Below are 17,789 nucleotides of genomic sequence, written 5' to 3' on the forward strand. Positions count from 1 at the left end.
TGCTATTTGTAAATGAGAAAATTAGGGTAGACAAGAGAAAACTTTTTTATTGAGGCTGAAAGAGGATTAGAAGTGAAGAAGGAACTTTGCTTGTATTGAACACCTGCTATTTGTCAAATGTGCATTTTATTCTTTATATTTCTTGTTGCATTTAATCCTTAAAACATCCCTGTGAAGTAGTTATTATTATACCACTTTTAAAGATTAAGAATCTGAGTCTTCATGATGTTAAGAATCTTCCCGAAGTCCATTTAACGTCAATGAAAGAGCCAGCATTGAAATTCAAATTTGTTTAATTCCAAAATGCATACTCTTCATATTGTGCCACATAGGAAGGAAATTTACATTTTGATAAGAAAAAAGGAGAAAAGGTACATCACCTGTTTTTCTTATTTTTATCCTCGTTGTGAGACTGCAAAGTCAAATAACAGAATGATTATAGCACTTAGATTTTTATAATCTATTTAATGTTATAAAATACACGATGAGGTCTCCTTTCTCTGAAATATTGCACCGTTAAGTATAGTATTCATTTGCTAAGTATTCAATTACCTTCCAGCAATTCACATTTTTTACTTACCATTTATTTTCTGTTGATCCCAAGTCATCTGAAAACTTCTTGAGAATAGGCCACATTTTACACTTCTTGGTATTCTTTTCAGTGTCAAACTCAGTTCCTCACACTTAGGATAAGCTTCTCTGAAAGTATTTGTTGCTTGAATAATTGACTGACTGAAACTAGAGAAAAAGTATAAAAAAACAAGAATATAAAAAACAATAGTAATAATGGCTAAAATGTACATGGCTCTTGTAAACATTTTATATGGTTGTAAAAATTTTATATATTGTAGCTCACTTAATTCTGTCAACAACCCTTTAAGATGAATAAATTGCCCAAAGTCTCTCAGCTAATAAATAAGTGGTAGAATAGGATTCAAACACAGGCAGTTTATTTCCAGAGTCTTTGTTCTTAACTAGTATTCTCTACTGCCTAGAAATTATCAGTATAAATGATGAACATGAGTTGTGTGAGAGGAAATTGAAGCTCATTCCAGCAGGGGCAGTCAGCTTTAGCAAAGGAATTAAAGCAAGAATGAACAAATGTGTAAAGGATGTTTCCAGCATACGCAGACTTGAGAACTCAAAACTTTCTAGCCACAAAATATCTTAAAGTGTGTGTGTGTGTGTGTGTGTGTGTGTGTGTGTGTGTGTGTGTGTGTGTGTGGTGTGTGTTTCTAATCAGATCAGCAGAAGAGCCTACAAAAAAAAGGGCCATAGGCCAGAAACAAACAGGAACACCAGTTCCAAGAACTGGTAAACCAGCCTTGAAACTACCTGATAGCCACAGTAATTTACTAAGCCTGGCGACCTAGACCTTTGTTGCAGGTAGGAACTGTGGACTTGAGCAGAGCAGGAAGCACCTTGAAGACTACCACAATATATCTAGGACTCAAAAAGTGCTATGTCTATGGGGTGGGGGGGAAGTGAACTTAAATGAAACTGACTCAGCAGAAGCGTATAGCTATGAAAATTCATTCTCAGCCTTGACAGTGGGCAAGATTGAAGTGAAGGGAGGAAACTCTCCTAAGATTCAAAAGTCATTGGCTAAACTTCACATGAGTCTGGGGCTTAAATGTTCATTATTTGTTTAGGTTTTAACTTTTGAGGATGATGAAAATGTACTATATATTGATTGCTCTGATGGTTCTAAGATTGTATGTGTTTATCAAAACTAATTGAACTGTATACCTCGAAGGGATGAAATTTTATGTAGATTATATTTAAGTAAGCTGATTTTAAAGGCACAAATGACCAAGAAACATAGAAAGTAAACATATGGAAAAATCATATATGTATATGACCAATATATACACACAAATACACACACACACAAACATATATCTTTTAAGGCTAAAGTATCTCTAGAAATGAAGAGGATTACTATATAATAATAAAAAGTTTAGTTCACCAGAAAAGTATTTCTAAACTAGTTTTTTCCTAATAACAGCCTCAAAACTATAAAATAAAAATTGACCAAATTATATGGATAAATGTGCATACCCATTCCCTACTGGTAGATTTTTACCTACCTCTTTTGGCAATTAATAGAACAAGAAGACAAAAAAAAAGCATTAGTAAATATGTGAAACATTGGACCCTCACATTTAATAAGGTTGACCTAATAAACAAATATGAAAATGTGCACCTAACCACTGGAGGATACGCAGTTTTCAAGCATATGCAGAATGTTTACTAAAATTAACCATAATGAGGCCATGAAGCAAGTCTTAATAAATTTCAAAGAATTGATATTATACAGGTTGAGTATTATCTTTTAAATTTGATTACTTGCCTGCCATATGACCCACAGTGGTGTCTACCCTGCAAAAGCTCCTACAAATGTGCTTCAGAAGGCATGTCAAAGAATGCCTGTAGCAGGCTCGTTCCTAAGAGCAAAAAATGGAAAAGACCCAAATGTCCATTGACAAAAGAGCTGAAGAAAATATTGCTGATGTATGTTTAAATGATGGAGTATTTCAGTTATTTAAATGACTGAAGGGTTATACACACCAACCTGGATGAAATCTTAAAACCATAATGTTAATTGAAAAAAAAACAAGTCATAGAAGGAAATAAACAGTATGATATCATTTTTTACAAAGTTTGAAACAAAGCTAAAATAAGCATATCAATATGTAAAATTATGTAGAAAAGCAAGGAAATAATTTTTTTAAGATGGAGGATAATGGCTACCTAGAAATCTGGAAGATGGATTGAGAAGGAAGACGCTTGATTGGGTTGGGAGGAGCATCAACTGTATCGATACAGTTAAGTATTTATTTCTGAATGAGTTTAATCCTTTATCATAAACATCTAATGTTCTTATTTGGAAAAAAATGAAAAAGAAAGCAAAAAATAATATGAAATTTAGTTTTGGTGGTTTTTAGTTAAAAAAAACAACCTCCTGAATTGTTAATATATGTACTGAGCCCTTCCTCTGTACTCCCTCTGGGGTGAAGACCCTTGTTCTGTTTGACATTTCTGAGATGCTGCCTCTGGGTCAGGAGGCCAGCTGGCAGCATTGAGTAAGCAAGAAGAGAGCAAAGGCAGGGTCTTGTAGCTACTACATGCTGTGCAAAAAAATACTCTGTGGTCCTCTCAAAGTCACACATGAGATGAACAAGGAGAAGCCACATGATTCCTCACCCCACCCCTTTTTCTGTGGTTGAATGCAAATCTTATCAGTATTTCAAATTGGTTTTGAAGCCAGCGCTTCTGTAACATAGTTTGTTAGAATTATGAAAAAGGAAGGCAAAATGTTAATATTAATACCATAAGGGTGATGTCTGTCAGATATATTATTTATGGATATGTATTTATATTTATATATGTTATATTTATATGCACAAACATACATGTGTACACATACATGTGCATCTAACTGGGGAGAACACTCTTCCTAAGAGTGATGCTACTTTGTGTTTGCAGGTCTCAAAACTGAGCTGGATTGAGAAAAAAATGGCTGCTACTCTGTTTGGAAAAATACCATCTTCAACTGTGCAAGAAGCTTTGTACAATTTTCTTAAGGTATATTTTGTCTATCTGTTATTTTATTGTCAGACTGGCTACCATCTGCACCAGTCCCTGCCCTTATTGTCAAGGAAATCTTTCTCTTCTCCCCATATAGGTCTCTAATAGCCCAGGTTTGAATCCTAGTTTTGGCATGTTCTGTTTTAACCCTCTCATCATGTAAGTTATGTTCTGAATCTAAACTTCTTAGAGCAGCTAGTTATGCTCTAGGTCCTAGGGATAACAAGCTACTTTTAAAAAATAACTCAGCAGCCTAAATGAAGGTTTAGGTACAGCAGCCCTTACCAAATCCAGAAGCAGCTCTCTAAGTCATGTGAGCATAAACAGAAACAGTCATGCCCTGATTATTAGACTTGGTGCCAATACTCTTGATGAGCTTACTATTGAACCGGTTTAATCTTAAAAAATTAAAAGATGCCAAAAGGAAGAGTTACTCTAAAAGCCATCTCCTAAGTTGCAGACACTTCTGTGGAAGATTCCTTGGGCATCAAACCAACTCAGTATTTTTGTCCCTGTCTTCAAATGTATATTTGCTATGCTAATACAACTCTGACTGGTAATATGTATGCGTGCAGACATGTAAATGTGTAATATATCCACCTATATTAATCCAACTTCCTGTTGGACTAATTCCATCACACTTCTTTGGAACCAATAATAAAATCTTATAGTTACTAAATATTTTTTCTTTCCCCACCTCCTATTTCAGGTTTATAAAAATATAGACAAAATCAGGCTCTGAACTGTATCATCCACAATCCTGTACATTCTAATATTTGTGTTGTATTTTAGGGATTGAATTTATGGAGCTGAAAAGGAATTTAGAGATTATGTAGTCAAAGTTGGCAAATAGGTTTTCTCTTACTTTCCGTTTCTGACCAATGGCCAGTGGCTGCCTAGAGTGCTTTGTCAAAGAAAATAAGTCTTCTGATATCAAGCACAAGCTCATCAGAAAAGACTGCAGGAAGTAAAAGCTGTATAAGAAACGTATGGCCCTTGTGCTTTCATTTTTTATTTTATAAAAAGGGAATCAAGACCTCAGAAACTTCATTTGTCCTGTTTCACATAATGGCAATCAAAGACTTGATTTAAAATATGAATGAAGTCTAAGACTACAACATCCCCATTTCTTCATCTTTTTTCTACCACTGAGAATTACCTCCCTCTTTTTGAGTTTAGTAAGAAGATGGATTATGGTATATTTAAGATAAATGATTTATATTAAAGATGCCAAGTTAATTAGCAAAAATATTATTTTTGAACTTGAAATTCATTTTCTCATTATATCAAAGTTATAACTGGGGGTCAGGTTTTCAGAATACTGTACAAAAGTTCTTAAGATACTAATGTCCCTGAAATAATACACAGATAAAATCGAAAGTGGTAAGCTCCACAATCACATAGAGGTAAGGAGTGCAGATTCTGGAACCAGATTACCTGGTTAAATCTCAGCTCTACTACTTACCAGCTGATTAACAATGGGCAAATTACTAACTTCTCTCAATCTAATCAAGACCATGGAGATAAAAGTACCTACCTCATAGCAGTATTGTGAGGAACAGATACATTAATACAAGTAAATTGCTTAGAGTGTTAGGTATAGCACCTAGTAAGGACTCAGTACAAACTCACGGAATTCTGACTTCATTAAAATGTAAACACCTTGGCAAACCATCTTGGGGACCCCACCATTTGGTCATCCATGACTTAGATCCTGTCTGGAATTTTGTTCCATGGTGTTTGTCAAAAGGGAGTGAGAAGACACCAGGAATACTTCTCCATGTATTTACTGCAATGGTCCACAGTCCTGAGGATCCTAGAGTGCTGAAGGGTAAGGCTGTGAAGGAACTAAGAGATCTGGGTGGTGGAAGGGAAGAAAAGGAAGCAGCATAGACCTTGGATCCCATATTCTAGGAGAGTCTGCCACCTCCTGGTCTCCACAGGAGGCCATGTGGTTGGAACCCAGATGGTAGGACTCCTGCCCCCTATCCATCCCTCCAAAGGGAGTTCACAGGGGCCAGGAAATTGTCTCCAGAACTATCCTGTTGAGCCCCATAGAGGTCTAGAACAATAGCTTTAGAGTCAGATAAAGTTGAGACCTGACCCTTTTCTTGTCTGTATGACCTGGACACCTTTCTTTATTTCTCCTACTCTCAAATTCTTCATCTGTGAAGTGGGAATGATGATACCTATTTCATATGTTTTTTGTGAAGATTACATAAAATAATACGTGTAATTCTTGGCCCAGGGTCTAGCATGCTAAATGTTGTAACTGAAAAGAAATGTTAGCTACTATTATTTTGTTCTTATAACAGGGGCAGTCTGGTCCTCCACATCCTCAAAGCATCTAGGGAGGTAGGTTTAGACTAGTAGTCATTAGTGAATCCCCTGTGGGAATTCTTTGAAACAATAGCATGCTTCCCACCTCGTCCAAAATTCCAGCATGATTCACTAGGGCAGTGGTTCTCAACATTGGCTGTGCATTAGAATCATCGGGGAGCTTTAAAAAGTGTCAGTCCAGGCCTTGACCTAAACTAATTATCTCTGGGTATATTGGGGTATAGTTTATGTACAATAAATTGCACCCATTTTAAGTGTTTATTGATGTTTCACGTGTTTATATACCCATGGAATCACCTCCATTTCAAGATATAGAGTATTTCCATCACCCTAGAGAGTTCTCTTTGCCCCTTTGCTTCCCCAGATAACCACTGATCTGCTTTCTGTCACCACGATTAGTTTTGCCTATTTTATTTTTCCTTCACTATAGATTAGTTTTTCCTGTTTCTAAAATTTTATATAAATGGAATCATATGAGTTGTCCTTTTGTGCATTATCTGGCTTCTTTCCCCTCAGCATAATGTTTTGAGATTCATTCATTTTCTTGTGTGTATCAGTAGTTCCTTCTCATTGCTGAGTATATTCCTTGTATGGCTATACCAAATTTGTTATGTGTTAACCTGTTGATGGACATTTGGGTTGTTTCCAGTTTGGGGCTATTATGAATAAGATTTCTGTGAACATTCATATGCAAATGTGGACACATTTTTATTTCTCTTTCATAAGTACTTAGGAGTGGAATTGTTGGGTCATATGGTATGTGTTTTTAAAACTGGATCAGGGCTTTTAAAGCTCTCAAGGCAATTCCAGTGGCAGCCCATGGCATGCTGGGAACCACTGGACCAGAGGATGGATCTGTGTAATAGATGACAGATGTGGCAATTTTGGGGGACAGGCTGCCCTGATCTTACCCACTGTTGGCAATCATATGATCCCTGGGTCTCTATTAGTGGTCTCACCAGCTGAAGAGCTTTCTTCCACATCCTGATATGGTTGAAGGCCGCTGCTTGAGGTTATGAGATGTTTATAGCAAAGATAATTTATTCAACAATGTGTATTAAGCACATACCTAGTGTCAAGTGCAGGAAACACAGAAATGACCAGGAAATGCCTTCAGGAAACTTAGGTAGCTAAGACCATGAAAACATATACAATTCTCATTGCCAGGTGTTATGATATGGAGTGTTCTAAGAGCCTCTCTAGAAACCATCCCTTAATTAGAACACTGTACTGAGTAATGTCACCCTCCTTGTAATTCATCTAAGGCCTTTGGTAAAGGGTCAGAATCTGCTCCAATTTAGGAATTCAGTGTTGTTAGTAGCCTGTCAGTGTTTCTTTGGTCTTCATTTATTTTTTTTAACCTTGACAGCAAAAAGAGGTGTTCTGATTTATAATCATTTTGGTTAATTAAACATAGGTGTTAGGGTATATATGCAGAATTAAAATGCCAGCATTAAATAAATAAGCTGCTAATGTGCATACATTGGGACAAGTTATCCTGGTAGGATTTGTGCAGAGCTGATGCAACTACTGGACAAAGAAGAAGGTACAGTTGATCAAAGTTCAGTCTAAGACCCTCTTACTAGAATGGCTCAAGAAATGAACTTACTAAACTAGAACCATTGAAATAGAACTGATAAGCTAAGAGAGAAGCAGCAAGAGAGCCAGAATCCATCAGTACCCGGAATGGTTCTATGATCTCATACAGGACAATAAAGGTTCTGGGTAGGACTGAACTCATCTACTTCCTTTAACCTGTTGGTTGCTTTGCTGTCTCTCTAGCAGATTCCACATCAGGTCCAGACACTGTTTACCTACTTGGTCTGAAAGAGTTACTCCCAGTCTGGCTCCCCATCCCAGAAGATTTGGTCTTCCTCTTCCCTTCCTTCCTGCACCCTTCCCTTTTGGATTCTGTAGAGAGTAAAATATCTTCTACAAGGGATCTGCTCTTCTAAGGTGTTGGAGCAATCCTCAGCACCCTAACTTGGATTCCCCTTTATTAGTATCTATCTTTAAAATATATATACATATATCATTTGACTCAACAGTTCAACTCTGGGAATTTCTCCTATAGACATACATGTACACAAGCATATAGGAGCAAGTATCTGCATTGATCATTATTAGTAATAGTGAAAATTGAGAATAAATCCAAATGTTCAATAGGGAATATTTAATTTAATTATGGTATATCCATATATGAAATACAGCTCTTAGGAACAATGAGGTAGAGCCGTGTATGCCAACAAAAAAATGTGTCTGTGATACCTTGTAAGGCAAAAAAAAAGAGTCCCACTTTAAGTTTTTTCTCAAAAATCAATTATCTATTTTTTTGTTTGCCTATATTTGGAAAAATGTCTGGTAGGATACATGTCAAACTATTGGTAGTGGTTGCCCCTGGGGAATAAGATTGAAGTTGAGAATAAAATTAGAAAGGAGAAACTTCTATTTTTAAATTTTGGGACTGTCTGGATTACTTGTATTTTGTAAAACAAGCATATTTTTGTAAATTTTTAAAAGTGTTCCTCTTCTCTTGGGTTCTGCATACCTCTGGGTTGAGGATTGAAGTCAGGTTGGGAGCTTACTTGCCTAGGCCCTCACAAGAGCAAAAGCTGGTTGTGAAGCAAAGATTGACTTGGTTCTTAGAAGCACTCTCTAGTAGCATGGCCATATACCTGAAGCAATCCTTATTTCCCAGAAATAAAAGGAACTAGCACATGAAAGATTAGTAGAAGAAGAGTTAAGTGCCTTCCTAATACCCACTTATGTCTACTACTTGGACTAGTTGTTTCAAGGATCTGTCTTTACATTGAAAGTACTTGATGTGATGGACTTCAGGTATTATTCTACTCATAAGAAATTTGTTGAAATCATAAGAAATCAAATATTAAACTAGTGGAAGATGTTTGCCATAGGATACAAGGCATGCTCTACTCTCATTTCCCAAACAAATTGGGAAATGTATAGGACTTGTCCTGGGGAGAGTATATCACCAGTTGTTTTTTTCTCTTGGAAGGAAAAAAAGAGAAAGGATGGAGAAAGAGGAGCGAGGAAAATAATTGTATGAGGGTACTTCAAAAAATTTGTGGAAAAATAGAATTAAAAGATAGTATGAATCTTTCCATGAGCTTTTTGAAGTACCCTCATATAAAGGCATCTGAAAACCTTCAAGTATCTCATTGCTTTGTAAGCTTTATGACCATAGTAATCAATTTTAATGGCTAAATGCAAAAGCTTTGTTTCCACCCAAAAGATATTTAAACTGATAAAATGATTCAAATGTGAAAACAACCAACCTAAATTCTTAGGGCACTTAGGTTAATAATATTTGATTTGTTGAAATATATCCTCCTTACTTGTGCCTATTGCTATTGATTTAAAATTGCCCTGTTATTCTCTTCTCCGTTTTCTCTTAAATCAGGTTGAAGAACTACACCCTAGTTATTCCAAGTCCAATTACATGTACTTGGCAAAGGTAATGAAGACCATTGTTTTAATATCACTTTGAATCCATTACATAAAAATGTGATTACTTTTAATATTGATTATCTTTCATTTCTAGTGCTATATTGATCTTGAAAAAAATCAGGATGCTTTGAAGTTCTATAATTTGGCATTATTGCTTCCTACTGTTACCAAAGAGGTAAGTCCAGACAGTGACAAAGAATGCCATTATCTTATCAGTATTATTCAAGCTTGAAATATGAACAACTTGCTTAGATATATTTGGAGTTTTGTTTCTTTCTTTCTTTATGAAACTTTATTTATTTTTATTTTTTCCAGCTTTATTGAGGTATAATTGACAAATAAAGACTGTATATACGTAAGGTATACAACATGGTGTTTTGACATATGTGTGCATTGTGAAATGATGACCCAATCAAGCTGATTTAACATATCCATCACCTCCCATGGTTACCTATTTTTGCTGTTGTTTTTAAGAACACTTAACATCTACTCTTTTATCAAATTTCAAATATACAGTACAGTATTATTAATTATAGTCACATTGTTGTACTTTAGATCTCCAGAATTTATTCATCCTGCATAACTGAAACTTTGTACACCTGACCAATATCTCCCCATTTCCCCCATCCCCCACCCTCTGGCAACCACCATTCTACCATCTGCTTCTATGATGGAGTTTTCTTTTACACTAATGTTATGACTTATATATACTAACATTTTGACTTGGATTTTAAATGTACTATGACTTTTTTCCCCATTATTTTGTTCCATTTTGTTTCAACTGAATCTGTTTTTACTGTCTGCTATTATAAGACACATGGATACGTTAAGAAATTTGCTGTGCCTCTGTAAGATAACCTGTCACCAAGAGATTTCTTGAATCTTTAAGTGATGTGCAAATCACAGGATAGCAGTTAAAACATCCTGATACTTGTTAGGTGTAAGACAGCAGGGAATGGGACAGGCCCCACTGGGAAGGAGGAGGACAGCATAATTCCAGGGAGTGGTGAATAAACTATATAGCTTATAGCAAGGTGGGTGTCACATGGGGTTGCCATCCTCGGTCCCCAGCTTACAGCAAGGCATGGCTATCAAGGCCATTAAAAAGATTTAAAATATGTATTTTCTTGGTTTTTGGACAGCTGCCATTAATGAAAAAAATATATCACGTTGCTATTTTATTCAATAATCCAGGATTCTGTATATGTGATAAGTTTTAGGCATTCTGTAGATTGGACAGGTCGGTATGTGTTCCTGTGAGCCATTGACTAGTATTGTGGGAACAAAAGGAAATAGGTAAATGTTTTCCTTTCCCTTCTCATACCGCCAGACAGTATCATCCTCTAAATCATAACAGAAAAGAAATGTCACTGAAAAAGCACCCCTCTTCTTCTGTGTTAGAGCAGTCCAGGCTACAGTATCTGTTTTGATCTGGAGCGTAAACAAAGAAGACATGCTTATTGCCTTCTGGGAGCTTATTGCCTAGAAGAGAACAGATGATATATCCAAATGACTATAGCTCAGGGTAGAAGGCATGAAGTTTTAAGAGTACAAATAATTGGTTATGGAAATTTTGAAAAGGGAGAGATTATTTTTACCACAAAGACAAGGTGGCATCAGAGGTGGACTTTGAGAGATGTGTATATTGTGGAGGTGTGGGTGAGTGCATCTCCGGTCATGAACAGAGGCAAAGGTGTGAGAAAGCAAAGATTTGTTTGCCTGGAACAGAAAGAGTGTGCAGGGCAGTCACAGGAAATAGGCTGAACAGGGGAAGTGAAACAAGATCTTCCAAGGAACTTTAGGATTCAGGCCACCTATGTCTTTAAAGAAGGCTAATCAGGCTCCAGGGTTCTCTGCTGAAACCACATGAGCAAGGTCTTGGACTGTTTATTTTATCTCTTGGATGATCAGAATTTCCAACAGGGTCAATTGTCCTTTCAACTCAAATCCCTCAGTTGGTTCCATCAGTTAACAGGAGATGCAAAATAGCACAGTCTCAGTAGCAGCATCCTTCTCCAAAAGACAGTTTTGTATCATTGTTCCCCCAGAAAACAGTTTGTCCCTCTGGTTGCTTACTCTTTGTTCGTGATAGAGACCCTACTGCCTTTCACATCTGTTCTGAATAATGTCAGTTTGGGTTACCTGCAGTCATTTTTTTTTTTTTTTTAACCATATGCTATTTTTCTTCCCACTTGGATTTTTATTTTATTTTATTTTATTTTGTCAATATACAATGTGGTTGATTATTGTGGCCATTACCAAAACTTTCCTCCCTCCTCCCTCTCCCCCCTCCCTCCCAACAACCTCCTTTCTGTTTGCTTGTCGTATCAACTTCAAGGAATTGTAATTGTTGTGTCTTCTTCCCTGCCCCCAGTTTGTGTATTTATTTATTTATTTTTAGCTCCCACAAATAAGTGAGAACATGTGATATTTCTCTTTCTGTGCCTGACTTGTTTCACTTAATATAATTCTCTCTAGGTCCATCCAGGTTGTTACAAATGGTAGTATTTCATTCTTTTTTATAGCTGAGTAGTATTCCATTGTGTAGATATACCACATTTTCTGTATCCACTCATCTGATGATGGACATTTGGGCTGGTTCCAACTCTTGGCTATTGTAAAGAGTGCTGTGATGAACATTGCAGAACAGGTATACCTTTGACTTGATGATATCCATTCCTCTGGAATAGCTGGGTCACATGGTAGATCCATCTGCAATTGTTTGAGGAACCTCCATACCATTTTCCATAGAGGCTGCCCCATTTTGCAGTCCCACCAACAATGTATGAGAGTTCCTTTTTCTCCGCAACCTTGCCAGCATTTATCATTCACAGTCTTTTGGATATTACCCATCCTAACTGGAGTGAGATGGTATCTCAGTGTGGTTTTGATTTGCATTTCCCAAATGCTGAGTGATGTTGAGCATTTTTTCATGTGTCTGTTGGCCATTTGTATATCTTCCTTTGAGAAATGCCTGTTTAGCTCTTCTGTCCATTTTTTAATTGGGTTACTTTTTTTTGTAAAGTTTCAGTTCCTTGTATATTCTGGATATTAATCCTTTGTCAGATGTATATTTTGCAAATATTTTCTCACACTCTGTTGGTTGTCTTTTAACTCTGTTAATTGTTTCTTTTGCTGTGCAGAAGCTTTTTAGTTTGATATAATTCCATTTGTTTATTTTTCCTTTACTTGCCCGTGCTTTTGGGGTCATATTCATGAAGTCTGTGCCCATTCCTACTTCCTGAAGTGTTTCACCTATGTTTTCTTTAGGAAGTTTTATTGTTTCAGGGTGTATATTTAATTCTTTAATCCATTTTGAGTTGATTTTAGTATACGGTGAGAAGTATGGGTCTAGTTTCATTCTCCTGCATATGAATATCCAGTTATCCCAGCACCATTTGATGAAGAGGCAGTCCCTTCCCCAGTGTATAGGCTTGGTGCCTTTGTCAAAGATCAGATGGCTGTAGGTGTGCGGGTTGATTTCAGGATTCTCTATTCTATTCCATTGATCAATGTGTCTGTTTTTATGCCAGTACCATGCTGTTTTGGTTATTATAGCTTTGTAGTATAGTTTAAAGTCAGGTAGAGTTATGCCTCCAGCTTTATTTTATTTTATTTTATTTTATTGCTCAGAATTGCTTTGGTTATGCATGGTCTTTTGTTATTCCATATAAATATTTGGATAGTTTTTCCCAATTCTGAGAAAAATATCATTGGAATTTTGATGTGGATTGCATTGAATTTATATATCACTTTGGGTAGTATGGACATTTTCACAATGTTGATTCTTCCAATCCAAGAGCAAGGGATATCTTTCCACCTTCTTGTGTCCTCTTTAATTTCTCTCAGCAGTGCTTTGTACATCTCGTTGTACAGATTCTTCACATCCTTGGTTAACTCAATTCCTAAGTATTTTACTTTTTTGTTGGCTATTGTAAATGAGCAGCTTTCTTGATTTCTCTTTCTGCATGTTCACTATTGGAGAATACAAATGCTACTGATTTTTGTATGTTGATTTTGTATCCTGTTACTTGGCTGAAATCCTTTATCAACTCCAAGAGTTTTCTTGTAGAGGCTTTAGGCTATTCGATATATAGGATCATGTCATCTGCAAACAGGGACAGTTTGACATTATCTTTTCCAATCTGGATGCCCTTTATTTGCTTCTCTTCTCTGATTGCTCTGGCTAGAACTTCCAACACTATGTTGAATAGGAGTGGTGAGAGTGGGCATCCTTGTCTAGTTCCTGTTTTTAAAGGAAAAGCTTTCAGCTTTTCCCCATTCAGGATGATATTGGCAGTGTGTTTATCATATACGGCCTTAATTATGTTGAGATACTTTCCCTCTATACCTAACTTATAGAGAGTCTTTATCGTGAATGAGTGTTGAATTTTATCAAATGCTTTTTCAGCATCTATTGAGATGATCATATGGTCCTTGTATTTGATTTTATTGATATGGTGTATCACATTTATTGATTTGCATATGTTGAACCAACCTTGCATCCCTGGGATGAATCCCACTTGATCATGGTGTACAATGTTGCATATGTGTTGCTGTATTCTGTTAGCTGGTATTTTATTGAGGATTTTTGCATCTATATTCATCAAGGATACTGGCCTATAGTTTTCTTTTTTAGTTGTATCTTTACCTGGTTTTGGTATCATTGTGATGTTTGCTTCATAGAATGAGTTTGGGATAATTGCCTCTGTTTCAATCGTTTGGAATAGTTTGTAGAGAATTGGTGTTAATTCCTCTTCGAATGTTTCGTAGAATTCTGCTGTGAATCCATCCTGTCCCGGGCTTTTCTTTGTTGGGAGCCTTCTGATAACAGCTTCCATCTCTTTTATTGTTATTGGCCTGTTCAGATTTTCTACGTCTTCTTGGCTCAGTTTTGGTAGTTTGTTTGTGTCCAGAAATTTATCCATTTCCTCCAGGTTTTCAAATTTGTTGGCATATTGTTGTTTATAGTAGTCTTGAATGATTCCTTGTATTTCAGACGTATCAGTTGTAATATCACCTTTTTCAATTCTAATTTTTGTTATTTGGGTCTTCTCTCTTCTTTCTGTAGTTAGCTGTGCTAATGGTTCATCAATTTTATTTATCTTTTCAAAAAACCAGCTTTTTGATTCACTTATCTTTTGTATCATTTTGGGGGTTTCAGTTTCATTAAGTTCTGCTCTGATCTTAATGATTTCTTTCCGTCTGCTAACTTTGGGTTTGGATTGTTCTTATTTTTTTGAGTTCTTTAAGGTGAAGTATTAGGTTGTTCACTTGCCATCTTTCCATTTTTCTGCAGTAAGCATTGAATGAGATAAATTTCCCCCTTAGTACTGCTTTTGCAGTATCCCACTGGTTTTAGTATGATGTATTATGGTTTTCATTAGTTTCAATAAATTTTTTGATTTCCTGTTTGATTTCTTCTTGGACCTATATTTCATTAAGTAGAATGCTGTTTAATTTCCATGTGTCTGTGTAGTTTCCAGGATTTCATTTGTTATTTATTTTCTAATTTTAATCCATTGTGGTCTGAAAAAATACATGGGATAATTCCAATTTATTTGAATTTGTTGAGACTTGATTTGTGACCTAACATGTGATCTATCCCAGAGAATGATCCATGTGCTGCTGATGAGAAGAATGAAAATTCTGAGGTTGTTGGATGGAATGTTCTGTAGATATCTGCAAAGTCCAATTGGTCTAGAGTGTTGTTTAGATCTTGTGTTTCTCTGGTGATTCTTTGCCTAGATGATCTGTCCAATATTGACAGTGAGGTGTTCAGGTCCCCTGCTATTATGGTATTAGTGTCTATCTCCTTCTTTAGGTCTAATAGAGTTTGCTTTATAAATCTGGCTGCTCCGACATTCAGTGCGTATATATTTATGATTGTTATGTCTTCTTGATGGATGAATTATTTTATCATTATGTAGTGGCCCTCATTATCTCTTTTTATGGTTTTTAGTTTAAAGTCTATTTTATCAGATATACGAATAGCTACTCCAGCTTGTTTTTCATTTCTGTTTGCATGGTAAATCTTTTTCCATCCTTTCACTCTTAGTCTATGTGAGTCTTTATAGTTGCGGTGGGTCTCTTGAAGGCAGCATATATTTGGGTCCTCCTTTTTAATCCAGTCAGCCAGTCTGTGTCTTTTGATTGGGGAATTTAATCCCTTTACACTAAGAGTTGTTATTGAAAAGTGTTGATTCACTCCTAGCATTTTATTGATTTTTGTTTGGATGTCTTAAGTGTCTTTTGTTCCTTTCTTTCTGATTCACTGTTTGTCTTCTGTATTTGTTGGTTCCTTGAGTTGCAGATAAACTTTTTTTTTCCCTCTTCATTGTTGGTGTTTTTATTTTACTAGTGGGTTTTGATTTTTCTTGAGTTTTTATGGCAGTGGTAGTTATTTTTCTGGTTCCAAACCCAGCACTCCCTTGAGAATTTCTTGTAAGGGTGGTTGTGCGGTAGTGAACTCCTGCAGTTTTTGTTTGTCTGAGAAATTTACTATTTGCCCTTCATTTCAGAAGGATAGCCTTACGGGGTAGGGTATTCTTGGCTGGCAGTCTCTGTCTTTTAGTATTTTGAATATATCATCCCATTCCTTTCTGGCTTTTAGGGTTTGTGATGAAAAGTCTGATGTTAGTCTGATTGGGGCTCCCTTACAGGTGATTTGACACTTCTCTCTTGCAGCTTTTAAGATTCTCTTTGTCTTTGAGTTTTGCCAGTTTTACTATAACATGTCTTGGAGAAGACCTTTTCGGGTTTAATATATTAGGGGATCTATAAGCTTCCTGAATCTGAAGATATGTGTCTTTTCCTATACCTGGGAAGTTTTCTGCCACTATTTTGTTGAATATGTTTTCAATGCAATCTCCTTTTTCCTTCCCTTTTGGAATACCCATGACTTGATATTTGAGCACTTAAGGTTGTCTGTTATCTCTCTTAGATTTTCTTTAATGTTTTTAATTCTTTTTTCTTTTTCTTTTTCTTTTTCTTTTTTTTTTTTTCTGTCTGCCTGTGTTATTTCAAACAGCCCGTATTCCAGGTCAGAAGTTCTCTCTTTGCTTCTGCAAGCCTGCTGGTTAAACTCTCTGTTGTGTTTTTTATTTCATTGAATGAATTCTTCACTGGCAAGTTCTGCTACATTCTTTTTCAAGGCATTGATTTCCTTGTACATTTCTTCTTTCAGGTCCTATATACTTTTCTTTGTTTCATCTTGTTGTCTAGCTGAGTTTTCTTGTATCTCATTTAGTTTCCTTAGAATTATCACTTGAAATTCCTTGTCAGACATTTCAAGGGCTTCTTGTTCTATAGGATCTAGAGCTTGAGAGTTATTTCCCTTTGGTAGTGTACTTTCTTGATTTTTCATATTTCTGGTATCTTTCCTTTGATGTTTAAGTCATTGTGGCAGGGGATTTCACAGTCTACTGGTTTGACGCTATTGTCTTACTAGGATACTGCTGGGGCTGCCAATTTGGCATGGCTGCCTCAGTGTCTGCTCGGTTCGGTTACCCACTGGTGCCTCAGGTACACATTCACCTCGGGTCTTGGGCCTTCCCGGGGAGGCGCCTCTCTGGTCAGCGTGCACTCAGCCGGGCTGGAGATGGAGTCTGGCAGCAGTGGCGAGGCCTACCTGCTGGGTCGTGCACTGGCACCACAGGGCATGTGTTCTCCACGGATCCCTTACAGTTATTTTAAACCAAGTTTCTATTCATTTTCAGTGGAATATAAGGTTCGCATACAATATGATAATAAGGTATAATTCCTGCTTTGACATGCAAATGTTTATGCACAATATTTAGGGTTCTCACAGGAGGGCTAAATATTGATGATCCTTAGGATTTGATCCTTGCTCCAGAAGTCTCCTAACTCCTCTTGTCCTTCAAGCTCTGACCCAGCTCCTACCAGTTTCTCAAGCTTCAATGTTCCCCTCTCTTCCCTCCTCTGCACCATGCTCTTCCCTGCCCTTCACTCTTAGAACAGATTGTTCCCTCTTCCCAAAATACTCCCACCCAACCCCTCCACTCCTTTCCTTAGCTTTGTTCCTACTCATCCTTCAAGCTTCATCATAAATACCATTCTTCAGGAAAGACTTCCTTGACACCCACTGGTGAGAAAGTCCTTCCTACTTTTTCTTCATATCATTTAACCCAGTTGTGATCATATAGTTATTTGTATGATTGTTCCATGAAAGTAGGAACCAAGTCTGTTTCATTCACCACTCTATTCCTAGTGCTGAGTATACTGCCCAGCAAACAATAAGCACTCAATAAGTATTGGTAGAAAGAATCAAAACACTAATACCATACAAGTAAAAATGATAGTGTGAACAGTGGTAATACATAGGACTGGTAATAAATGTAACTAAGAAAGCTGGACACTGTGGAAGTATT

General features: G+C 36.6%; 1 protein-coding gene across 2 annotated transcripts in view; it reads left to right on the forward strand.

Moving 5' to 3' along the window:
• The window catches only part of RMDN2 (regulator of microtubule dynamics 2), a 79,518-nt gene that overhangs the window by 54,583 nt on the left and 7,146 nt on the right, over window positions 1-17,789 (forward strand). For both annotated transcript variants that reach the window (XM_063078453.1, XM_063078454.1), the window contains exons 8-10: window positions 3,490-3,588; window positions 9,353-9,406; window positions 9,494-9,574. In XM_063078453.1, the coding sequence (XP_062934523.1) occupies window positions 3,490-3,588; window positions 9,353-9,406; window positions 9,494-9,574 (234 nt within the window). The remainder of the gene's footprint in view (window positions 1-3,489; window positions 3,589-9,352; window positions 9,407-9,493; window positions 9,575-17,789) is intronic.

This window comes from Cynocephalus volans, chromosome 14 (assembly GCF_027409185.1).
Source record: "Cynocephalus volans isolate mCynVol1 chromosome 14, mCynVol1.pri, whole genome shotgun sequence".
NCBI classification, from domain to species: domain Eukaryota; kingdom Metazoa; phylum Chordata; class Mammalia; order Dermoptera; family Cynocephalidae; genus Cynocephalus; species Cynocephalus volans.